At 35.6% G+C, this 27617-nt stretch overlaps 1 protein-coding gene across 1 annotated transcript in view; it reads right to left on the bottom strand.

The window, feature by feature from the left end:
- SLC25A46 (solute carrier family 25 member 46) overlaps positions 1 to 12546 on the bottom strand; it is a 31895-nt gene extending 19349 nt beyond the window's left edge. Inside the window, exons 1-5 of the mRNA XM_012473935.3 lie at positions 12151 to 12546; positions 9324 to 9366; positions 7625 to 7682; positions 6042 to 6119; positions 4143 to 4243 (exon numbers count right to left, since the gene is read on the bottom strand). Of these exons, the coding sequence (XP_012329358.2) occupies positions 4143 to 4243; positions 6042 to 6119; positions 7625 to 7682; positions 9324 to 9366; positions 12151 to 12433 (563 nt within the window). The 5' untranslated portion in view covers positions 12434 to 12546. The remainder of the gene's footprint in view (positions 1 to 4142; positions 4244 to 6041; positions 6120 to 7624; positions 7683 to 9323; positions 9367 to 12150) is intronic.
- Positions 12547 to 27617: the final 15071 nt, after the last annotated feature.

The following is a 27617-nucleotide window of genomic DNA, read 5'->3' as shown; positions in this document are numbered from 1 at the left end:
ACTGGGAAGGGTTTAGCAGTAGATAAAGAAAGAGATCACAGATGATGATCCTGGGTAATATATAATTTGTTAAAAAGTAATACTACTGAGAAATTATAAATTTGCTGATTTAATGAACACTAGAGATCTGCTGTTTTTCTCTCTGATTTGATCATAAACTGTATAAAAAAACTAAACATTGGCAAAGCTAGACTATCTCACCTGTTCTACCTAGTAATTGTTATGCAATTAAGAAACCCCAGGCTAGGAGACCCCAGAGCTCATCCTCCTCATGTAGTAGCTTCTGTGAATTGCTTTTAGTTAATGTTTTGTGACCTTGTTTGCCACAATTCTGCCTTCTTCCCTTAAATAGTAAAGGTCAAACCTGCCCAAAGAAGAATAAATAATTTTTTAAAAGATATTCACACTATACTTCAAAAAAACAGCTTCATGTGACATCTAGTTACACAAGACCAAACATGAGAAGTCATCCTTGATACTGCCTTCTCTTTCATCTACCATTCGGAAAGCATCACCAAATTCCCTCGATTTGACCTAAGTATATTTCAAAACTGTCCACTTACCTCTATCTCAAAAGACAACACCCGGATGTTAGCCACTATCATTTCTCACCTTTATTATTGTTATAAGCATACTAAGATGTCTCCTTTTATTCACTTTGGTCCTCACGCAACCTTTTCATCTACAGTTACAATGACCCTTTGAAAACAAATCTGATGTCACCGACCCTACTGAAACTCTTCAATATTCTTAAAATGGCCTACATGTTCTGGCTCCCACCTGCTCTGCGCCTTGCCCCTGGCCAGACCTCCAGCCATATGAGCCTTCTCTCAGTTACCTGAATTCTCTATGCTCCCCACTGCCACAGCATTTTTCTACAAACCGATATCCACCTCCTAATTACCACTCTGATCTAGCTTAAGTGTCACGTTACTAAGGACACTGTTACAAACCATTTAATACTTTTATAGAACTATATTCTTTTCCTTTAGAAAATAAATTTCAACTTGTAATTATTCACAAATGGAATTATTGTTCTTAGTGAATGTACTTTTACTAGATTCTGAGCTTCCAGGCAACAGTTACCTTTTGTTTCTTTTCCTTTTTGTTAACCTTGTTTTTAGCATAGAACCTGGCACACAGTAAATACTCAGGAAATGCTAGCTAAGTAAATGAATGAATTAATGAGTGGGATTTATCACCAGAATTATCCAAGTAGGACAATACAATAGAGGTTACTATTTTGTCTTCTTTAGTAAGATTCAAGATGATAAAAATATATTTCCCACTAAATTGACATGTCTATTTGCCTACTGAGTAAGAAAGTTAGATGATAAAATTTTATAAAATCCTATGCCTTCCCATTCCTATTTTTCTTTTTTCTTCCCTTTGACCTGAAATTAATGTTATTCCTTCATCTCTGCTTTAGGGAGACAACATTACTTGCCTAAGGTCCCAGAAATAAAAAGTGGAACAGCCAGGACCTAAACAAATAGTGTTCCGATTGCAAATGTAGTCAACCCTCCATACCCATGGGTTCCACATACATGGATTCAGGCAACTGTAGATTTAAAATATTTATTTTATAAAAGGATAGTTGTTCGGAATGCGTACAGAGTTTTTTTTTTTCTTGTTATTATTCCCTAAACAATATAGTATAACAACTATTTACATAGCATTTATACTGCATTTGGTATTATAAGAAATCAAGAAATGATTTAAAGTATACAGGAGGATGTGCATAGGTTGCATGCAAATTCTACACCATTTTATATAAGGGACTTAAGCATTCGTGGATTTTGGTATCCACGGGAGGTCCTGGAATCACTCCCCAGCAGATACAAGGAACAACTGCATCGAATTTTTTTCACTCTACCAAATGGAATTTCCTGCATTTCGTTAAATTTTTATAGAATTGTTTGTTAGAGAATTTCAAGACTATTTGATTGTATTAACTTATGATCTTATCTAGTGATATAGAATAAAGTGAATAGTTAGCCAAACAAAGAAATACAGAGTTTTAAAGAATAAGATAAGAAACTTTGAGCTGCCCAAATGTTGCTGACCTTTCTAATCTTTGTTTTGTTTCAAACCTTTTAGCAAAGCTGTATTTAAGACACTGAAAGACTATAAGGTCCTTTGAAAGCAATCACGTTGGAAAAAAGCTTAATATCAGTTTTTCTTGCTTTCGTTTCTTTCTCTTTAAGGACTAAATCCCAACATTGGGCATATCTGATACACTAGTAGCTATGCCTTCAACTATCTTACTTCTTTAACAATCCAAAAAATTCACCTTGCCACAGAATAACTTTGGATTAACAAACCATTGCTTTTAACATTATCCCTGGAATGATTTACAAAAATATAGTGCTGATATAGAAAAATCACAGAGTAATGCCAAATAGCACCTTAAAAATTTCTAATTTCCAATATTATCTATTAACATTCCTTTCATATACCCTTTGTAAGATTCCTTTGTTACTCATCATTGTGACTGTCTGAAATATGTGTCATTCCTCTCATGCTTTTCTACTACAACCCCAGTGCTTATCCTTTTTCACCAAATAACCCTGTATACTGTTTCACAGAGAAAATAGAGACCCAAAAGCAAATTTCCCCAATTTCTCTACCCTCTCTCTCCAAATGTACCTACAATTCTAATTCTCCCATTTTTGGTTTCTAGAACATGACTGTCCTACATCTTATGCTATTTCCAATTTGTTCTAAAGGCATCTCTAATTTCACTGATTATCTCCCCTCAACTACCTCTCACAACACACACACACACACACACACACACACACACACACCCTCTAATTTCTCTAATTATCTCCCCCAACTACCTCTCACAACATACACACAAACACACACACACAGAGACACACACACACACACACACACAGACATACACACACACATATACACACACACGTATGCCTAGGATTCTGTCCTTGGTCCAGTTTATTCATTTAAACTACGCTTTCTACTTAGGTGCTTTCATCTATCCTAAGCTTCAATTGCTACTTTTATGATATAACACTCAAAGCTCTGCCTCTGCTTCAAATTTTTTTTTTTAATTCTGATCCATGGTTCCAGCCAAATATTAGTCATGTCCCCCTCCCAAGAATCTCAAACTTAATTTATTGAAAAATAAATTCTTTATCTTCTTCCCTACTCCAACTTATTCTTCTTCATGAATTCTCTATCTTGGTTAACATTTTCCAATCTAGAAATCTCAGTCACTACTGACAACTCATTCTCTCATATCTCTAATTACCAAGCTAATGTAATGATCATCAATTATACTTCAGAAATGTCTATTCAGCTCATCCCTTTCTGTTCTGTTCCACAGTTCAGAACCTTCTCAGTCTTGCCTAGATTATTACAATAGATCTCCACAAATCTATCTATACTAGTCCATTTATTTTACATTGCCTTTGAGTATATCTTGATCAGAACATCTATATATTTAAAAAAAAAAGAAATAAATTCCCAACCCCATAGGGAATAAACTTACAAAGGCACAATCATATTTTAATCTAGCACCTCAGTTTCTTTTCCTAATATTCCATTTCATACATACCCAATATTCTAAGTAGAAGACACTTCTTTTTATTACCTAGACTGTCCAACTCCATGACACTGGACATGTTACCTCTTCTTGCTTAAATGTGTCTCCTTAATTAAACTGAATACTTAAAGAGCAAGAATTGCTCACATACCCACATTTGTTCCTCAGTTGGCAGTTGCTGGCACATAGCAGTAGAAGCTGAAAGATACATCTCAATAGATACTAAACCAAGACACGTTTTCTTTATCACATACTAATTTAATAAGATATAATTAATTTTATTCTTTGTTTCTTCTTTTAGTTACTTCAGACAAGTTTTCAGATTCAAGACAGTTTTGGAAACTATCGCATTTTATTAAAATAATATAACGGGAGGGATGGGGACAAAGGTTGAAAAGTACATATTGAGTATGATGTTTACTAGTTGGGTAAGAGGATTATTAGAAGTCCAACCTTCAGCATCACCCAATATGCACATGTACAAGCCTGCACATGCACCCCATGAATCTAAAAACAAATAAACAAAAAACACAACATGAAACTAATACTAAAGAAATGCTAAATAAGGTACCTTGGCAAAGGTGTAAATTCACTAATTATGCCTTCTGCTCCAAGTGTGACTCCCTGGACAATAAATGTACTTCCCATTCCTTTCCACAGGGCTCTAGGTCCCTAAAATGGACAAAATTTATTGTTATTTCTGTTAATACATCTGAAACACAAAAGATCTTAATAAAACTTGATATTGTATAGAAATTTTCCAATTAGTAGGGAACTATAATTAAATTAATTTTCTCATTTTAAAGTTATGTTTAGGCCAAAAAGAACATTCCAGTTAATTAACCCCCTAAGGATTAACTAATTTATTAAATATCCCTAATATCTATATATTCAACTCCCTACTAGTCCTGTCCTATGAATGACACATAGGTAACTTGAAACTTACATATCCACATCTTAACCCAATCATACTCACTCATACTACACCAATTCTTTCCTTCTCTGCTGTATTTCTTATCTCCCTTGATAGCAGCTTCATCATCCTAGTGTCCAAACCATACATTCAGAAAACATTTTTTCTCATTCTTCCTATCTAATCAGTCACCACATTCTATAAATTCTACTTCCTTAGTATCTTACAAATCCATGCTCTTCTCCATACTTAACACTATTACTTTATATCAATTTGACTACAAGTTTCACTGTCTCTGGTTTTGCCCCTTTGCATAATACCATCAGTAATAATCCTATTATTTATCTATGTTATTAATAGACATGATACAATTAATAAGAAGCAATAGGGTACCAGCTGAAAAGTTTGTCTCCTTTTCATCTCAGTCTCCAGCAGCAGTTTTAAAATTTATCCCCAAGATAATCCATGCATATACAAGTATATCTCTGTGTGTATGTTATAGAAATATTTTTGTTTTGTTTATTTTTAACAGGTGGTATTATGTTGCAACATAAAAAATATCCCAGAGATCATTCCACATCAATATACACAGAGCTACCCTCTCATTTTTAAAGGTTACAAAGTGTTTCACCATAATATACCATAATTATTTCACTGGTACCCTAGTGATGGACATTTAATCATTTCCAATCTATTGTATGCAATGTCATAGGACCTCCTTGTAAATACATTTTTGCATATATATGTGCACATCTATGTGGGATAAGTTCCTAGAAGTAAAATTAGTAATTCAAAGAACACGTACATTTTAATTCTGATAGATACTGTCAAACAATCCAAAGTTCTTCAAGATACTTTGGTCATGGCTAAAACACCTTCAACAGTACTTTTGTAGATTTTAGGATCTAGTGTGCAGTTCTTAGGAGGTGCTTTAGGATCTGGATCCTGCTTACTTCTCTGGCTACTTTTTCAACCCTCTCTTACTCTTCAGCCTCCACTTCAAGCTCCCGTTGTACTACATTAAATCCATTCCAAAACTTTATGATCTCTCTTTGTCTTCTGCCTTCACACATCTACTTTAAAAACCTTTTCTCTACCCTCATCACGAAGTTTTAGCCTTCTCGACAATAAGTACACAATTCAGGCATTTCTTCTCCCAAAGTTTTTCCCAGTCGTACACTGTGCCCAATCCCAGTTTTGATATGGTACTTCTCTTTTGTATACTGGCAGCATTCTGTACTTCTAATATTGCCTTTATCTTATTGCAACACAATCTTCTGTTTAAGATTTTGTCTACATGAATAAATATGAGCCTCTTGATAGCAGAGACACCATCTTAGCTCAGCTCTTTGTGATTTTGCTAAATTAATTAATTTGTACTTTTGCTAAATTAAATTTTGGAAGATTAAAAACATATCCTTATGTTACATTAGTTTAACTACAATAGTTAAGATGTTTTATTAACTAAATTGAAAGTAATTGTTCTTGTGTTAATGATTACTAAGCCCAATGACACTTATATGAAACTTTAACAGAATCCATAGACAAAATTCTCACCTGAGTTTTGTTGAAACTGTACATTATATTGATGACTGTAAATGGAGTGAGATGGTAATGCTGAGCATGGTAATTAACCTGCAAAAAAATTTCATGATTTTTTTCTGTTAATGTTAAGAAATAACAAGGCCATCAATGATACATGGTAGAACTGCAGCATAAACAAAAGTTAATTCCAAAGTCGACATAAATTATACATAAGCAAAATTACTCTTAAAAGTGCTTTAAATAACCCATTAAAAGTGCAGGGCATATGGTGACATAAATATAGTCTGATGATCAATGTAGAATACACATAATAATGTAAGCTATATAATAAACAGGGTGTTATTTGACATTTGTATTACCTTAAATTGAATTACATCTCCGAACTCATGTTCATTTTGGCAAGCATTTTTTTACCTATAGTAAGCAAAAAGCAACCTTCATATGGGAATATCCTTGGTGATGCAGTAACAAAATGTTGATTTTATGAATTCTTGACCTTTGAGTACACATCCTCTTTCTAATTAATATCCTGTATGTTACATAAAGAAGTAACATAGCGGGCATGAGAAAAGCACTTCTATGATGGAATTGCAAGCTGAACTAGCCACATTTGTCATGGAACATCATTTTTACTTAGAAAAACTCATTGACAGACTATGCCTATTCACCACTGGGACAGACATATTTTTAAAAATAAACAAGGTGAGAGTGTTGATTAAAACAAAAATAACTAACAATATTTATTGTCAATAATAAGTTTGAGTTTTCAAGTAAAACTCAGAATTTTGGAAAATCTATATCCACCATTGAGAGCTGCTGATACTTAAAGATTTTCTAGTGACATCAGTAGTGGTTTTAATTAAGATGATTTTTTGATATTTTATAATCAAATGTTTTAACATCTCGAAGATCTATGTAACTCAATTAGTCAATATTTTTCAAATAATCTATGTACAATTATATGGAATCATGCATAAGTAAAAATAGCTATTCAAGATGCAGTGTAGATAAACGGATTTTTTATGTAACAAAGTTAAAAAGTTCACTAAAATGATTTCTGATTTCACATTGCAAATAACTTTAAGAACTACTACACAGTGAGTTTTGGTGCAATTGCAAAGAATACCCACAATTATCTCAAAAGAATATAAAATACTCCCCTCCTGCTTTCAACTACACATGTGTACAAGACTAAACTTCCTTGCTTCTTTCAAAAACCATGTAATGCAACCAATTGATTGCAGAAGCATATGAGAGAAACTGGCTGTCTCCTATTATGTTAGATATTAAAGATATTTGCAAAAATGCAAAATAGTTACTTTCATAAAATTACCTTACTGAATTATATAGATACATTGAAATTTTCCCAATTTTAATTTCTGAAATGGGAAATACCAATAAATATGACCAACATAAACCAAAGTTATTTAGGATCATTACTATTTTTTAAGACTTTAAAGAGGTTTTGAGACCAAAAAGTTTGGAACATTTCACATGAAGTAATGACCACCTGGTTTCATGTCATTTATGTGAGTTGTGCCCTTCATATTAGGGTCAGAATTATTGCTTCAGAAGATCACAGAAATTACATTTACCTGACACTGGCGGCGTAGAACAATGCAAGGATGTGCCAACACATTTTCTGTAAAGAGACTATATAAAAATAATTTATGTATATATGTGTCTACATAGAGACAAATTAAATTTACAACATATATCTTTCTAAAGTTATTCTTGCCTGAAGAATCATGCATTATTTTATGTTCTCCATTCTTAAAAAAAATCTTAAAAATCTAGATATTTAAAACTGTTTAGAAATGTTTGCCAATGATTTTACCAGAAACAAAATTCAATAGGAAAAGAATGAAAACCAGATCTCCAAACTGGTAAATAGGGTAAACAATATATAATACGTAATATTAATATCTACAGTAAAGATAAAACTACATCTCTGTATGTTTAATGTGACAAATGAAACATCAATTAAATAGCATTTAATGATGCAAATTATTTATTTCAGAAAATGTCCCATGAACAAAGTCTTCCTATCAGCAGAGCTATTTGATCTTCATGAACTGCATTCTAAAAATGTTGGTTTTGATGTACTAAAATCAGAAGGTTTAAGTATAAATTTAAGTATAAATCATAAATTATAAGATTTTTAATGACCATGTTAATTGACTGATATTTATGTATTAAATATTTCTTTTGAGAATGTGCCCCACAAAACAATTACAGCTGTGGGTTTAAGCTCTCAGAGTGACATATACATATATGCACATACATATTTACATGTAATAATAGTCTATCAAAAGAACCAAAGTTTTAAGTATAAATATTGAAGCAAAAACAACTCCAGCAGAATGGAAAACATAGATTTTATTTATATTGACATTAAACACCCTCGGGTTTAATTACGAAAATAAGGGTTTTCTTTTTTCTTGGTTCAAATTAAAATAATGATGATCATTATTGCATGAAATGTAAGCTTTGTGCAATTCTAGTATTTCTGAAAATGATATTCACTAAGGATCACAATATTCAAGACTAAAGGCTTTTCTTAAACAAAATGATCACTAGATATAAAAAAAGTAATGCTATCACCAAACGATGATTATAAACAAAATCTAGAAGCTATGCTGCTGAATATCTGCTAAGCATTAAAGATAGGCCTCCATGCACAATTACTTTTTTTGATGGGAGAGAGATAAGATTACATTTAATTTTATTCTTTGGATAGATCCATGAAAAGAATGAAAATCAGATCTGCAAATGGGCAAATAAGGGAAACAATACATAATATGTAATATTAATATCTATAGTATACAATGAAACTAAATTTCTGTATGTTTGATGTGGAAATGACACATCAATTAAATGGCAACATTAAATGCCATGTAATTTTTATGTCTTTCAGAAATTGTCCTATGAACAAAGTTCCTATCAGCAGAGCCATTAGATCTTCATGAACCCCATTCAAAATTACATTTTTTGATGAAAGAGAGATAAGAGTACACTTCATTTTATTCTTCGGACAGACCCATGAAAGCAGTTACAATTACAAAATTATTTTGTGTTTATAAAATTGGATGATTAGTCTATCTTTACTAGGAAAACTATCAAATTATCTATTTTAAATAATGATTTTTTTTCTGCAAAATATTTCAAAATTTAAACTACTGCTTCAAAGAAACAACCTAAAGGAAGCAATAATAATCATTTGATATTATAAATTTAAGAAAAACTCTAAATTAAATCAATAAAAGCTTTAAATGTCTTTAGATAAAACATTACCTTGCAAGTCCAATACCAAATCCAGCAAATCTATTCAGCTGTTCTAAAATGAAAATAATAATAATAATAATATTACTGATAACTAATATTTAGGTTTACTCTAAAAACAATTTTAAAAAGTTAATTTTTTTAACATGCTGCTCATTGAAACCTCAAAGTCAAATTCTGGTAGGGGCCAGGGAAATAATTTAAATGAATGAAGGACTCTGCAGGGGTTTGAGGCAGATTGAAAGGTGTAGACCTTTTAAAGGCACAATTACTCTTTCACTCCAATTCAATACTGCAAAATGGGACTGTGGGCGCAGGGTTTTGAAGCTGTAATTTTTCAAAAATAGATATTCTCATTTTTATACAGCATCTTCCAATTTTAAAGTCCTGGACAACTATTTCAAAAATTGTTAAAATATTGTTTGGGCCTAATGAAACCAATATGCAGATAGAACCTAAGGGCTACCAGCTTCTGATTGCATTCTAATAAAAAACTTTCTGTGGTTGGCCACAGCTGATACTTCCACCTACTACTTGACATCCTATGCTGTAAAACTAGTTATTCACTGTTATTGATGGAGAGCACTTTATTAAACCAATAACTGCAAGTAAATCACCTCTAAATTATTAATTTGAAAGGGGACTTAGGAATAACCAAAATGGGTAAATACAGCTCTCTTCTTCGCCATCTCTTCAGATTTTAAATAGTTTGAGACTATCTGTTTAATTAATTGCAATAGGTTACTGGATACATATATGCTACTACTGATGGCATGTCTGTTGTGTTACTGGAAAAGTTCACAGCTGGAAAACATTACTATGCGTATGTCAAAGAGAAAAGCCTTTCTCCTTGACTAAACTGAGTCATAGTGGTGAACTATTACAACCCCAAGGGACCAGACTTAAATTCTAACTATAATACAATATTCACAAGTGACAATTCTTTTTCTCCTCTTCTCTTTCAAATGAAGCAATTGCCCTTACTATTCCCTTTTTTTTTTGAGACAGGGTTTAGCTCTGTCACCCAGGATGGAGTGCAGTGGTGTGATCTCAGCTCACTGCAACCTCTGTCTCCTGAGTTCAAGCAATTTTCCTGCCTCAGCCTCCTGAGTAGCTGGGGTCACAGGTGCCCACCACCAGGCCCAGCTAATTTTTGTATGTTTAGTAGAAACAGGGTTTCACTGTGTTGGTCAGGCTGGTCTCAATCTCCAGACCTCATGATGTGCCCACCTCGGCCTCCCAAAGAGCTGGGATTACAAGCATGAGCCACCTCACCAGGCCACTATTCCCTTTCGATCAGAACAAGGCCACCTAAGCATGTTCCCGGGAAACTACATGGTTCACTCTAGAAAAATGTACAAGCTAAATAGAAAGCTTCTTTTACCCACTTAAGGTACTTTTACCTTAGACTTTACCCTTTTTATATGTATATATCATCCCCAAGTAGTAACAGAAAATGCTACTAAGATTTTCTAAAAGGTGTTAGGAAGGTTTATTCTTGTTTACTGTGTCTCTTAGATGTCTATCTTTGGTGCAAAATTAACATTCACCCACCTGTTAGGGCTGCAAAATAAACCCTGGTTGTGTCAAGGAACTCCTTCTCATTGTAACCATCAAAGCATAACTTATGAAAAGATAAAAACATAAACTTTACTGCCTAAGAAGATAACTGTGTAGCAAAGGTATATGTATTTTTAAATTATTTTATTTATAACTTGCAAAACCTTTCTAGTATTATTCTGGACTAGTATTGGGAGTATTGGGACTAGTGAGACACAACACGTGGGTGGCGGGGGAGGGGGGACAGTTAGTCAAAAAGCTAATTGTATGACACTAGGTAACTCATCGACTCTTCTTCACATCCTCATTTACTAACTAGACATTTGTTAAAGTCTATTCTTCCTACTTAACGCAAATAAATATTATTGTACTTCCAAGTCAAAGTCGAGGAAATGAGAATAAAGCTGATATCTACAATAAAATTAATATTAAATGATCTATTATTCTAACAATTCCAAGAGAATGAAAAGAGGTAGCCATTATTCACATTTTATGAATAAAAAAGTATGATTAAAATATCTACATCATGCAGTGTTGCAGGTTTTCTGACATCCCATGGAGAATAATTTTGTCATGATTCCAAAGTCCTATCTTGAAATTGTATCAGTGTTTCTAACTTTTATGTGTAGTTTTTAGGTTAGAAGGAAAGCAGAAAGGAAAATTATAAGAAGGAAACTTTCTAGACTGGGGGATTTCAAAAGCAGACTGTGTTTAAAAAAGAAAAGAAAGGAAACAATTTTTTTTGGCCTATGCGTCCCATACTGGATTCTTCTACACATTTTAAAGATGAGAAAACTGAGGGCTCACAGAGGTTAAGTTGTTCAGATTATGAGTGGCAGAACCAAGTTTGAACCCAAATTTGCTTATGCTGAAAGGCTTCTCTTTTCAGAACACAAAACTACAAGTAAGTAAACAAATCAATTAATTATATCAAGAAAATACAGCTGCCAAAGTGAATCAGGTAACAGTAAACAATCCACTCCCATTCTTAACTCAGGCCATCAGTTGAGATGCCAAAACCTCTAAATATTCCTACTATGCACCCCATAGCTAAGGCAGATGTCTTTTTTGGATTTGATCCCGTAGAATTCGTTTATGTGAGGAAGACTAAGGAGGCCTGCTTCAGGGGCAGAGGACGAAAGGAGGGCAAAGGGTGTGGCGCGCGATAGGATGAGAAGGAACAGGAGGCGGGGCGCTCTGCACCGCTTCCGGGGTCTGCAGGCCGCAATCCGCGGCCCCACTAACCCACCACCCCTGCCTCGGTCCCCATGCTCCTCACCGCTGCTCTGCCCCTGCACACTGCCGCCGCCGCCACTGGAAAAGGCTTCCTCCGTGGGGCCTTCATACGGGGTGGAGGTGGTGGGCACGCCGTAGGGCGGGCTCTTCTCGCCCCAGTGCAGGTTGCGGCTGCCGGGGATGTCTGGGGGAGTCGTCACCCAGTGGCCCAGGTCTGACCCGGTGCTGAAGGACCTTGCTGGGAAAGCGCCGCCAAAGCCCTGCTCGTCCCGGGCACCGCCCCGGTAGCCCAAGCCATCAAATCCGTCCGGGCGCCGCGGATGCATCGCAGCGGGGGCAGAATGACGCGAGCCCGCCCGGAGCCCACCACCACCCGGGCTGCCGCGACCTGGGACCACACAGCTTCCCCTCGGCCGCCGCCGAGTCAGGGGGAAATTCTGACAACCGGAAGTCACGTTGGCCACCCGGAAATCTTGGAAGCACGTGACCGTAGCCTTTTCCGGCAACCATTAGTGGGTACGGTTGCTAGGGAGACGCGGCAGTAACCTAGACCTTCAGACTTTGTTGTCGTTAGGGAATAGGTGGGAATATGGTTGTGGAATTAATGAAATTACAGTACCAAAGAGATTCCAGAAAGAGAACTGGTGTAGGAATAGGGCCTGCATGGGAGGAGGTCAAATAAAGATGCTTCTTGGAGGGAACTGATAACGCGCTGGGGGGACCTTACCCGCTGAGATCGCGGCCAGAAATACCCGGCGTCACAGCTACGCCCCAGATCTCAGTGTTTTCTCACGGGGCTGGTGCCTCGCCTGCTCCGAGGGAGCTAGTAGAGGTTGGAGTTGTGGAGGGTTAAAACGTTGCACCTAGCTTTATCTTCCGCACTTGGGGTTTTGGATGAAATCTATTGAGAGGCAGGGCACGCAACATATGAACGCAAAAATACTACGGACCACCAGAGCAAGCATTTTAAAAGTTCAAGTGAAAGTTGGGGGAGAAAGAAACCAATGTACTCGAATACTGCCCTTCTAGAGTTAGGAATTACGCGTTTTACTTTTCTAAGGCTGTAAAGAAACTAGTTTTCTGTCGTATTTTTTCCTAATGTATTTATATCACTCAGGGTATTGAAATCCCAGTGATATCCTTCAAAATTGGGACCCCTAATTGAATAACTGAGAGGACTTCTGTAGAGGGTCCCCTACTACCTGTTTTCATTAGCTCTACGGGCTCTGGGGACAATCTCCCTCCCCAGGTCTGAGGAAGCCTTCCAGGGGTTTATCCTGTGTTCCTTCATCTCAATGGACGCCCAGGATTCCTAGAACTTTTCCAAGAGAACCCTGACGTGCTGTTCTCAATCTTCCAGATGCGAATCTTGATTGAAAGTGATAATTAACTTTGGTTTGAGCGAATTGACATTTTTTTTTTTTTTTAGTTTTATCACTATTTTTATTTTTTGTGAGTGCCTAGTAGGTGTATATATTTATGGGTTACATGAGATATTTAGATACAGCATGCAATGTGTAATAATAACATGTGTGTAAATGGGATATCCATCACCTCAAGCATTTATCCTTTGTGTTGCAAACCATCCCATTACACTCTTTTAGTTATTTAAAAATGTACAATTAATATTTTCGAGTAACAAATTGACATTCTTAAATTTGATTGCAATGTAGCATAGGCAAAGGTGTTGAGTCTCTTACTGGAGTACTAATGCCAAATTTCTGGATAATTAATATCAAATTGAATATTGGCTAAATATAAAAAATATTTCTCTGTTCCTTTGTAATGATTGGCTCAAGGATGGTATTGTATCAGTTCCTAAGCTTTTTATTTATTTATTTATTAAGGAGAAAGATTAGAAGGTCTAATTGTGTCTGTACTTTTAATATAAAAAACAGTGGCATCTCACAATTTCACATCCATATGAGTGGAGAAAGGAAGAATTATTGAAAGGAGAGCAGCTGGGTAGCCAGTTGAGGGGGAAAGCAAGGCAATAAGAGCCTTACATACTCTGAAAGTAAAGCTGTAATATACTGTATTTTTCTTTAGTTTTCCAATATTAAATGCTGGAAGAAAATAATAAAATAATAAGTGAATACCTTTTAAACAGTGAGTTGAAAAGCTTTCTAAGAGTACAGCAAAGTCAAAAGCCATTTAGGAAGTCAGTAAAATACTATAATCAATATGACTGTATAAAATTTAAATTTCTGTATAGTAAAATTTAAAATATAGTAATCACAGTTGAAAGACAAATCACAAACTGTGAAAAATGATATTTTAACATGGTTTAAATAATGGATATACACAAAAAGTTCATACCAATGAATAAAAGCAAATCAGAAATATGAGCAAAAGACATATAGAGGCAATTCATGCAAAAAAAATGTAAATAGATAATTTTCATATAAAAATGTCCTTTACTAATTTAAAAAAAGGTAAATCTTAATAAAAATTATCTTTTACCTATTAAGATGTTTAAAAGGGAAAATCCACATTGTCTTTCCAGGTGAGAAGAAAGTAGCTTTCATTAATTTCTGAAGTGACATAAAACATAACTTTCTGATGGAAAGCAGTGTGGCACTAGGCATCAAAAACTATAAAAATAACCATATTTTTTGACTCCTAAATCTTAGAAAACAATATAGAAGTTTTTTACATGTTTCTGGCATGTATAATATACATATGTTTATGCCATGATTGCTCATAATAGGAAAAAATAAGCAGGAATATAAATACCAAGTAATTATTATTGACTAACAATAATTTATTGTTAGAATTATATATCCATACAGTTGTTTAACCAAAATATATTTATTAAGCACCTATCTTGTGTCAGATACTGTTTTAAGCAAAGAGGATAGAGTGACAAATAAGCCAGACAAAGTGCTTGCATTGTTGGAACTGACATTCTAGTTTAGGGAGACAAATAACAGGTAAATATCTCCTGTCAAATATAATGTAATGTCAAATAATGACATGATTATATTTAAAAAGTCTAAGTAATAAAGAAAGCTTTTTTAGATGAGCTTTTTTAGAATAAGGAAGTCCTCTCCGAAGAAGTGTCCTTTGAGCAGAGAACTGAATGAAGTGAGGGAGTGAGACATTTGTGAATATGTGGGAGACGTTTTCCAGGCAGAGCTGAGCAAGTGAAAGGCCCTGATAGCAAACTAGGTAGCCAGTGAGCAAGATGAAAGTGATAGGAAATGAGAGCTGAAAGGAGGCTAGGTGCCAGATCTTGCAAAGCGTTGTCAGTGGTGAACAAAATTTTGATTTTTTGGGAGTAGAGAAGTAATGTGACTGTGCTGATATTTTACAAGAATCCACCCGGCTTCTGTATGGGCAAGGGTAAAGCCTTCCACCTAGTAAAGGCAAGCAGCTCAGGCAAAAGATAGTAATAATTTAATCTAGAGTGATAGTGTAATGGAGATGAGAAGAGCGTAGAATGAAGATGTTTATAGGTTACATCAGAGATGAATGTTAAATGTCATGAAAATATTCATGTTCAATTTAAAACATGTACAGTATGGTCTTATGTTTTTAAAATATTAAAGATACAGAATAGAAGATGTGCTAAAATGATAGTATTATGTTATATCTGAGCATGGGTTTGCATAGTTTTTAAAAATTGCCATTATTATTTTATTTATTTATTTTTGAGATGGAGTCTTGCTCTGCTGTCCAGGCTGGAGTGCAGTGGCACGATCTTGGCTCCCTGCAACCTTTGTCTCCCAGGCTTAAGTGATTCTCCTGCCTCAGGCTCCCAAGTAGCTGGTACTACAGGCACATGCCACCACACCCAGCTAATTTTTTTGTATTTTTAATAGAGACAGGGTTTCACCATGTTAGCTGGAATGGTCTCGATCTCCTGATTTTGTGATCCACCCACCTTGGCCTCCCAAAGTGCTGGTATTACAGGTGTGAGCTGTCGTGACTGGCCTTATTTTTTTGCTCTTAAAAAAAATTTAGCTTTTTTTCCTAAGAAGAAAAATTATTTTAGGAAAAAAATTAATAGAGAAAATTGAATTTTGGGCAGACACAGAAATAAATATCTTTTTAGATTACCAAATCTGTTTATATCATCTAATCAGTAGTCTCTAGTGTATATGAGAGTTCTGTCATCCTATATTTATCCAAAATATTTCTAAAATAATTAGCTGACATTGTCCAGAGTTTATTGCTTCAAACTAGTTTGAGTAACTCATAACACAGAAATTAAAACATGAATTTATAAAGTTGCCAATGCATTTTATGAAAATAATACAGCATTTGTATTAGTTTCTATTGTAGCACAGTGAATTATCCCCATAGCAAATCAAGCAGCTTAAAACAACATTTATTATTTCATAGTTTCTGTAGTTTAGGAATTTCAGAGTGACTTCGCTGGATAGTTCTGTGTTAGGTTTCTCATAGGTTGCGGTTAAGATTTCTACTTGGGATGCAGTCATTTTAGACTTGACTGGGTTTGATTAGAACTGGAGAATCCCCTTCTAAGAGCTCTTACTCAGACAGCTGTAGAAAAAATGTCTTTATTTCTTGCTGATTGCTGTTAATGAGGTTTCAATTCCTTGCCACATGAAGTTCATAGAACATCTTGAGTGTCCTTATGACATAATAGCTGGGAGGCAGACAGACAGCAAGGAGGAAGCACAGTGTCGTTTATGACCTCATCACACCTCATCACTTCTGCCATTTTCTGTTTTTGGAAGAGAGTCACTAAGTCCAGCCCCACACTTAAAAGGAAAGAGGATTTGACTATCTTTTGAAGTGAGGATTATCAAACAATAGCATTTATATAGTAAAATGACTAAAATATTAAATCACTATATAATAATTAATGGGTAGAGGATATTATTAGGCACCAAAATTAACAAGGAAAATTTTAACTCAAATAACAGAATAATATAGTTTTTTTAAACTTTTTTCCTTAGTAAATAGGTTTAAAGGATTAATTTTCCTTGCAAAAAATTATATGATAGAAATATGTATAACCCCTCAAAGAGGTTAATACATGTTTTTGAAAGTCCAGTTATTATTATGGTTGAGTTGAAATACAAACGAAGAGTAGCAGACTTTCGACGGTTTTCAAGAATTGGCACAGAATGCTATGGCCCTAGCAAACAAAAGTGCCTGTACAGAACAAGCAAGTCATTCATTTATCTTAACATTTTGCTCAGAAATTCTGATGCTAAATAAATTCAGCTTATAGGATAAAATAAAAATCACCTATATTTTTTATTTAAGAAGTCACTCAGCAACATATATTAAGCACCTACTATGTGTAAATCACTGTGTTAGGTACTGTGATACAACTATACACTATTATATCTTTTTTTTGGAGACAGGTTATCACTGTTTTGCCAAGACTGGTCTTGACCTCCTGGGCTCAAGCAATCTGCCCACCTTGGTCTTACAAAGTGCTGGGATCACAGGCGTGAGCCACTATGCCCTGCCTGGTAAGTACTTTAAAAAGTGAAATTTAGTAATATTTTAAATATTTTATGTGTAAAATAACTTGAAATGGGCAACTTAAAAAAATATCCTTCAAAAAATACAGGTATTTTTGTTTTGTTTTTGTAAAATGATGTGATGTAACAATCCACTATGGTGCATTTGATCTTGATTACATTGTTAGGAAAGTTAGGCAAAGCACATTTAGTATCTGAACACCCCTCTAGTGGATTTTTGTAGGTTGAATGACCATTTTAATATCATTTGACCTTTTAAAAAATTTATTTTACTTTCAGGTGTACATGTGCATGTTTAATATGCAGGTAAATTTATGTCACAGAGGTTTATTGTATAAGTTATTTTGTCACCCACTAAGCCTAGTACCCAATAGTTATTTTTTTTCCTCCTCTCTCTCCTCCCACCCTTCACCCTCAAGTTGGCCTCAGTGTCTGTTGTTCCCTTCTTTGTGTCTCTGTGTTCTCATCATTTTGCTCCCACTTATAAGTGAAAATGTAGTATTTGGTTTTCTGTTCCTGCATTAGTTTTCTAAGGATAACGGCCTCTAGCTCAATCCCTGTTACTGCAAAGGACATGATCTTGTTCTTTTTTATGGCTGATAGTATTCTATGGTGTACATGTACCACATTTAAGGGCATTCCATGTCTTTGATATTGTGAATAGTGGTACAATGAAAATACATGTGCATTGTCTTTATTGTAGAATGATTTATATTCCTTTGGTTATATACCTAGTATTGGGATTTCTGGGTCAAATGATAGTTCTGTTTTTAGCTCTTTGAGGAACCATCACACTGCTGTCCACAATGGTTGAACTAATTTACACTCCCAGGCAACAGTGTATAAGCATTTGTTCCCTTTTCATTGGAAACTTCACCAGCATTTGTTATTTATTTATTTATTTATTTTTACTTTTTAATAATAGCCATTCTGACTGGCATGAGATAGTATCTCATTATGGTTTCGATTTGCATTTCTCTGATGATCGGTGATGTTGAGCTTTTTTTCATGTTTGTTGGTGACATGTATGTCTTCTTTGAAAAGCTTCTGTTTATGTCCTTTGCCTGCTATTCAATGAAGTTGTTTGTTGTTTTCATATAAATTTAAGTTCCCTATAGATGCTGGATATTAGACCTTTGCCAGATAGACAGTTTGCAAATATTTTCTCCCATTCTGTATGTTGTCTTTTTTCTGTTATTAATTTACATTTGATTATCTTTCCTTTCTCTTTTTGACAGGCAAAATTTCAGATACTATTCCATTTATTCCCAAGAGCATTTGAAAATACTAATGAGAACTCTAAATATTTGGCAACATAAAGAGAGGTATCTGATATGGCTTGGTTGTATCCCTACCCAAATCTTAACTTGAATTGTATCTCCCAAATTCCCACATGTTGGGAGAGGGTCTCAGGGGGAGGTAATTGAATCATGGGGTCCAGTCGTTCCCATGCTATTCTCATGATAGTGAGTAAGTCTCATAAGATCTGGTGGATGTATCAGGGGTTTCTGCTTTTACTTCCTCCTCATTTTTCTCTTGCCACTGTCATTTAAGAAGTACCTTTCATCTCCTGCCATGATTCAAAATCACAACCACAATGAGGCCTCCCAGCCATGTGGAACTGTAAGTCCAAATAAACCTCTTTTTGGTCCCAGTTTCAGGTATATCTTTATCAATAGGGTGAAAATGAGCCAATACAGTAAGTTTGTACCAGTGGAGTGGGCTGTTGCTGAAAAGATACCCAAAAATGTGGAAGCAACTTTGGAACTGGGTAACGGGCAGAGGTTGGAACAGTTTGGAGGGCTCAGTAGGAGACAGGAAAATGTGGGAGACACTTTGTCACTGGCTTTGACAAAAATGCTGATAGTGATGTGAACAATAAGGTTCAGGCTGTGGTGGTCTCAGACGGAGATGGGGAACTTGTTGGGAACTGAGGCAAAGGTGACTCTTGTTATGTTTCAGCAAAGAGACTAGTGGCATTGTGCCTTTGCCCTAGAGATTTGTGGAACTTTGAACTGGAGAGAGATGATTTAGGGTATCTGGTGGAAGAAATTTCTAAGCAGCAAAGCATTCAAAAGGTGACTTTGGTGCTGTTCAATCATTCAATTTTAAAAGGGAAACAGCATAAAATTTCAGAGAATTTGCAGCCTGATGATGCAGTAGAAAAGAAAAACCCATTTTTTGAGGAGAAATTTAAGCTGGCTGCAGAAATTTGCATAAGTAACAAGGAGCCTAATGTTAATTCCCAAGATCATGGGGAAAATGTCTCTGAGAGGCCATGTTGGAGGTTTTCATGGCAGCTCCTCCCATCACAGGCCTAGAGGCCCAGGGGCAAAAAGTAGTTTTGTGGGCTGGGCCCAGGGTCCCTGTGCTGTGTGCAGCCTAGGAACTTGGTGTCCCGTGTCCCAGCTGCTCCAGCCATGGCTAAAAGGGGCCAACACAGAGTTTGGGCTGTGGCTTCAGAGGCTGGAAGCCTTAAGCCTTAGCAGATTCCATATGGTGTTGAGCCTGCAGGTGCACAGAAGTCAAGAATTGAGGTTTGGCAACCTCTGCCTAGATTTCAGAAGATGTATGGAAACACCTGGATGCCCAGGCAAATGTTTGTTTCAGGGGTGGGGCCCTCATGGAGAACCCCTGCTAGGGCAGTGTGGAAGGGAAATGTGGGGCAGGAGCCCCCACACAGAGTCCCTACTGGAGTACTGCCTAGTGGAGCTGTGAGAAGAGGGCCACCATCCTCTAGACCCCAGAATGGTAGGTCCACCAATGGCTTGCACTGTGCACCTGGAAAAATTGTAGACACTCAATGCCAGGCTGTGGAAGCAGCCAGGAGGGAGGCTGTACCCTGCACAGCCACAGGGGTGGAGCTGCCCAAGACCATGACTTGGAAGAGAGATCTGGAATCAAAGGAGATCATTTTGGAGCTTTAAAATTTGACTGCCTCACTGGATTTCAGACTTGCATGGGCCCTGTAACCCCTTTGTTTTGGTCAATTTCTCTTATTTGGAAGGGCTGTATTTACCCAGTAACTGTACCCCCTTTGTATCTAGGAAGTGACTAGCTTGCTTTTGATTTTACATGCTCATAGGCATAATGGACTTACCTTGTCTCAGATGAGACTTTGGACTGTGGACTTTTGGGTTAATGCTGAAATGAGTTAAGACTTTGGGGTACTGTTAGGAAGGCATGATTGGTTTTTTTTTTTTTTTTTTTTTGAGATGGAGTTTTGCTCTTGTTACCCAGGCTGGAGTGCAATGGCGCGATCTCAGCTCACCGCAACCTCCGCCTCCTGGGTTCAGGCAATTCTCCTGCCTCAGCCTCCTGAGTAGCTGGGATTACAGGCACGTGCTACCATGCCCAGCTAATTTTTTGTATTTCTAGTAGAGACAGGGTTTCACCATGTTGACCAGGATGGTCTCGATCTCTTGACCTCGTGATCCACCCGCCTCAGCCTCCCAAAGTGCTGGGATTACAGGATGATTGGTTTTTAAATGTGAGGACATGAGATTTGGAGGGGCCAGGGGCAGAATGATCTGGTTTGGCTGTGTCCTCACCCAAATCTAAATTTGAATTGTATGTCCCAGAATTCCTATGTATTGTGGGAGGAACCCAGGGGGAGTAATTGAATCATGGGGCCTAGTCTTTCCTGAGCTAGTGTTGTGTTGGTGAATAAATCTCATAAGATCTAATGGGTTTCTCAGGGGTTTCTGCTTTTGCTTCCTCCTCATTTTTCTCTTACTGTCACCATGTAAGAAGTGCCTTTCACCTCCTACCATGATTCTGAGGCCTCCCCAGACAGGTGGAACTGTAAGTCCAATTAAACCTGTTTTTGTTTCAAGTTTTGAATCTGTGTTTATTAGAAGTGTGAAAATGAACTAATACAGTATTGAATGGAAATTATTTACAATTAAGTTATACATTCCTTGGCAAACCTAAACTGATATCACAGAATATCAAAAATAGTAAGAAATTGTCATCTAGAAAGTTGTTAAATAAAAATCAAAATCAATGTTAATTCTAATGCAGCAGTTCAAACTGATAAATATTTTTTCATGGCTATATTTTTTCCCTATGATTCACTTTTGCTGTCAGTTTGTTTTCCCTGGAAAAAAACTGATTTTCCCTGGAAAATCAGTTCTGATCTAGGAAGCTAATTGAGCATTATGGACTACTTTGAATCATGGCAGTAAAGATCCTAATAACCTTGATTCCAAGCAGCTGGAAGACTGAAGCTTAAGGTTTGAATTAAAGAAAATATAATTCTTATTTTAAATTGCTTAACTTACTAATAGTTTCATCTCTTTCCTAACTTTTTAGTGAGCACTCACTATGTAGATCTCTCTAGGTAAAATTTTGATATGTGCTATAAGTGCTTATCTTTAAAGGGTTTCCTTAGCATTCTAAGTGCTCTTATATAGCACTTATCCTTAGAAGGATGCCTTCTAAGTTATCCTGAAAGAGACAAAGATTATTGTGTTGGAAGGCTTCTAGAATGAGGTATCTTCCAAGATGAATGTGTCACTTTGGTTGAAGATAATAGAAAATCAATTTGTTACTTTAAACAGGAGATTTATTGATAGGATAATCAGAGTTTATAGAATTGATAGAAGTCTGGAAGACTAGGGTTGAAATGGACAGGAAAAAAAAAATGCTGTTCTGGAGGGCTGTGAAGTAGGAGGTACCACAACTGTCTTTTGGCAGGAAAATCTGTAAGGGTGCTACTATCATTGCCCAGGGCACAGTTATTGCCATTTTCATCTTGATCTTATTTGCTAAAAAATAAAAATCTTATATAAACAGGAGATATTTATATAAGGAATATCCCTTATATAAACAGGAGATATTTATATAAGGAAGAATTCACAAATATATATATATATATATAAAATATGCATAATATATATTTTGAACTTTTGATGTATTGAATATATATAATATGTTGGATATATTTTTTTGAACTTTCTCTTTTGAAGTACAAAAGAGTCTTCATACTCAGATGGTTATATATATATACACACACACAGTATATATATATACTATGTAATATCTATATACATATAGATACTCTATACATATACATATAGATACTGTATATATACATATAGATACTATATATATATACTATATACTGGAAGATACATATATACTATATAGTATTTATATACATGTAGATATTTTATATATATATACTTAGACTCTTGAGTCCCTCCCAAGAGTCTAAGCGGTCCACCCTGGAACAGCCACCAGGTCATTTGATAGGGAAGTGTTTTCCTGGGGAAGATAAAGAAGGTGGGAACTTTCTTATTGCTATGAATAAGGAAACTCATTTGGACTCACTTAACTCCATATGTTACTTTAAACAGGAGATTTATTGATGGAATAATCAGGGTTTATAGAATTGATAGAAGGCTGGAAGACCAGGATTGAAATTGACAGGAAAAAAAAAATGCTGTTCTGGAGGACCAAGAAGTAGGAGGTACTACAACTGTCTTTTGGCAGGAAAATCTGGAAGGGTGCTGCTGCCATTGCCCAGGGCACAGTTATTACAATTTTCATCTTGATCTTATTTGCTAAAAATTCAAAATCTCAAATTCAGAAGAACAGTCTTTACACGTCCTTCTGTGGTTTGTGAAATTGTATCTTTTAAATTTTTATTTATTTATTTAGTATGAAGACTCTTTTGTACTTCAAAAGAGAATATATACAATATATTATATATATTCAATATATCAAAAGTTCAGTATATATATATTATGCATATAATATATATATTTGTGAATTCTTCCTTATGTAAACATCTCCTGTTGTCTTTACAAGGATTAAATCTATGGGGGTGATAGATTCTACAAGGTAGAATCTATGGGGGTGACTTTTTCCTCTAAATGCACGATAGTTTCAATTGATTTTTATATTATGGAGAAGAATTTTTTATTTGGCCTTCCTTTTATTCCTTTTTAATTCAATCTTCATTTTATTATGAATAGCCTGGTTAACAGTTTGTATTTTTTATGCTTTTAACACTTTACTAGATCTCTTGAAATTAAAACAAGCAAGCCACCAGGCCATTATTAAATACCAAAGTCTTTCAATTTTCATTTTATCTGGATTATGGCAAGCGCTTTTGATATTCTAGGATTTTTTTCTCTAACATATGTAGTTTATAGTCTTTGTCAATTTCACTTTTTATTATTATCTATAACTTACAGATCTTCCAGGAGTGATATGTTTCAGAGAAGCCTGGGATCAAATATTGTAATTTCTGTTTGAAATATAAAAATGCAATCAAAAAACAAAAAAGATTTATTTGGTAGTTTTTATAAACAGAAACTTAATTCTGAATAGAGGTATTTCAAGTTAAATTTTTTTTCAAAGTTCTAATTTTTTAAGGCAGTTAATTTCGCAGGACAATCCTTGTACATTACATTTGAATTTTTTTTTTTTGAAACAGAGTCTCACTCTGTCGCCCAGGCTGGGGTGCAGTGGCATGATCTTGGCTCACTGCAACTTCCGCCTCCTGAGTTCAAGCAATTCTCCTGCCTTAACCTCCTGAGCAGCAGAGATTACAGGCGCGTGCCCTCGTGCCTGGCTAATTTTTGTATTTTTAGTAGAGATGGGGTTTCACCATGTTAGCCAGGCTGGTTTTGAACTCCTGACCTCGTGATCTGCCCACCTCGGCCTCCCAAAGTGCTGAGATTACAGGCGTGAGCCACTGCACATGGCTTACATTTGAATTTAATCATAAATGCTCTTCCCCATTATTCCATATAGTGTTTTACATTGGTGAACATTAGTAAAATATGTTGCTCGTTAGTAGACATAGGAATTCTACAAGGGTTTTTAAAGGACTCAAATAATTCTATTGCATAGTACCTTTAAAAATAGGCATTCTTTTGTGTTTAAATTCACCCTCTGGTGGTTAGTATATAGCAGAACATTCTAGGTGCTTTGTTTACTCACTGACGGGTGCTGAAGACACCGGCTGCTCCAAACTTGCTATGTGAAGACAGCTTACGAACAGCAATTTGATTCAAAGACATAGCTACTTTTGGTATGACAAGCATGCTGATTTGTTTTCAGGGAGTGGCATTAAGATATTGAGGAGACATTTAAGCCCTGTCAAGCCACTTCTTGCCGCGGCTTCTGGCAGGATATGCAAGTATGTACAATATTTAAAACAAATCATTACTATGTTCTTTAAAAACATATAAAGGTTTTTCACACAACATTGCATTTATTCTTCCGAAATTGAACACAAATGTGGTGGAGACGGGTCTGGGCAGGTGGAAATTCACTTATAGGTCCTGATTGGCTAAGCCTTAGTCACGAGACTGTAAAAGAGCACTTTGCCTCTCAGAGCGACTCCCACAGCGTCGTTAGCAACCAGCCTCGGTTCCCAGCGGCCCGTGGCGCAGCGGTGAGTGATTAAGAGTTCCTGCTTCTGATGACTTGGGAGTTAAGATTATTGTCGCGTTCACTGTCCCGGGGCAATTGGAAGACCCACAAAGACCCGCACAGGGGAATACGGAGCCTCCTTTCTTAGGGTCACATAGCTTTGTTAGAAGAAACTTCTACTTGCACCCCCAGGCCAGACTTCCCGTCTGGGCCCCTCCTAAGAGTCTAAGCGGTCCACCTGGAACAGCCGCCAGGTCAATTGATAGGGGAAGCTTTTTGCTGGCGAGAATGAAGGTGGTGGGAAGTTTCTTACTACTATGAATAGGGAAATTCATTTAATCTCCTTTGGACTCACTTGTCCTGGGGAAACCCTGAATTCAGAAGACCAGTCTTCATACATCCCTCTGTGGTTGGTTTGCACCTTTTAAATATTTATTTAGTATGAAGACTCTTTTGGACCTCAAAAGAGAAAGTTCAAAAATTTGGCACCGTGTGTGTGTGTGTGTGTGTGTGTGTGTGTGTGTGTGTGTGTGAGAGAGAGAGAGAGAGAGAGAGAGAAAGAGAGAGAAAGAGGGAGTACATTGGCGATATGTAATAAAACAACTTTTAAAAGCCGTTAATCTTGAGAAAAATATCCAACTTGTCTATTAGGAAATATTTTTAGAAGGAGATAAAACTGCAGTGGGAGTCTCTTATTTACCTTACCATGTTAACAATGTGTCTGAACAAATTCTATCATTTGGTATTCAAATGATTTGCTTCTTCAGGTTAGAGTTTAAATCTTGTATTCTCTAATGCATGTTACTTTCCGAAGTCTTGATATAATTTTAATGTTATCTGTTTTTCAGAAAATTTCTTTTAAAGTATATATTTTCAACCTTATTTTAACTGGAGCTTTTAAAAATGCATGACGAATTAATAGTAAAACTAAAAAAAAAAAAAATATATGGGTCTGTGCTAGGTTGCAGATGAACTGCCAAGCACCCAGGCAGACTGCTGGAGCCATTGCATGAGCTGAAACATTTCTCTTTAAAGTATAAACTTCCTTGGTTAGGCAATCCACATACATACTTGATTCAAGGTAGCAGATTTTTATTTCACTAAGACCTGTTCTGCATGAACCCTTATGATCTTAATGAGTAGTGCTATATTCTTGCTGAACATCTGATTCATTATCAGAATCATTCATTGTCATGATAAATTTGATGAGTGTTCCTGTCTTGAAGTTCATTGTCCATCCAGAGCTCTTGGTAAAGTGTCTGCTCACAAATGCTTAACATTTTCCAAAATGAGTCCTGTATGTAATTCTAGGAGATGATGATCTAAAGGTTTCTCTAGTCAATACATTTAGAAAAAACTACATGTCGCACTGCTACTCAGAGAGATTTACAGTATATATGAGCATGTTAACACTGAGAAATCTTAGTGTATGCAAACCTAATTAATTTTGTCTAATCCAGTGGTTTCCCAAAGTTATTTCACAACAGAAAGCTTTTCGAGGTTATTTCATCACAAGAAGCTGTATTTTACAGGATGTATTTTAGAAATTAGTGTTCTAAACTATGTATCACACTTTTTATTTTTGCTTATATTGCCATAAAAGCAGTGAATTCATTTCTTTAAAATGTTTCCTACTGACTCATTATAATAGAAAAGAAAATGAATCTCTTTTAAAGATATACCACCTTAGTAAAATATTTTATTTCTATTACTTTCATTGCATTTTCAAGAGTAGTATAATCACTTGCTAAATCTATATTTACTTTAGGATTACTTTTTTTGTTGAAACCATATTTTTAACATTATCATATTTATTATGTAGCAGGTGCTCTATACCTATTTGGTGAAAAAATAAATAATAGATAATTGATTTCTCTTTTAGATAGCAAGGTGACTATTCTATCACCATTCTTAAGTCTATCATCCAGGGAGGTAAAATAAATCGAGAAGGGACAAGGAAGAAGGTGCTGTGCCTCTATCATAAAAGTGAGCTTTACCAACATCCCCTACTAAGCTTTAGCTAGAGCTCGTAGTTGCAAAGAAAGCTTCAGGATAAATGTTTTTTAGCCAAGGACTTTGCTGCTCCCAACAAAATTAGGGTTGCTTTAATAAAACAATGGAAGAGTGAATATTGGATAGAAAGCTAGTGGTACCAAGAGATAATAGCAGTCCCAAGGAGTGTAGATGATAATGCATATAGGGAAAGTTGTGTAAATAGAAACAATACTTTACTACTAGCTAACAGTCTATACAGATTTTGAGATTTGCAAGATATTCATTTAGCATCTAATTTAAACAATGGTACCCATGGATGATAATCTCAGTAGGCCCCCAAATATAAACAACTTGTGAACAACATGCTAGCCAAGAAGTAACCATGATTTACTATATTTGAACTCTATTACATTGATAAAAAAAATAGATGTTTCAACAAACAGAAAAACACACAACCTCACTTGTCTCTTGTATTTGAGGTATGTTTCTGATTGAACACATAGTCTTTAAGTTATGTGTCAACTGGTCTAATGCCTTAAAGGAATTTCAATTAAAAACAATAACCACTGCCAAAACTCAGAAAGGAGAAAATAGATAATATGAATAGATATATAACTATTAAAGAAATGGATCAATAATTAATAGCGTTCCTAAACAGAAA

The sequence above is a fragment of the Aotus nancymaae genome, unplaced genomic scaffold (assembly GCF_030222135.1).
Source record: "Aotus nancymaae isolate 86718 unplaced genomic scaffold, 86718_ANA_hifiasm-v0.15.2.pri h1tg000014l, whole genome shotgun sequence".
NCBI lineage: Eukaryota > Metazoa > Chordata > Mammalia > Primates > Aotidae > Aotus > Aotus nancymaae.
The sequence above is the reverse complement of the archived record's forward strand: the minus strand, read 5'-3'. Positions and strand labels throughout refer to the sequence as shown.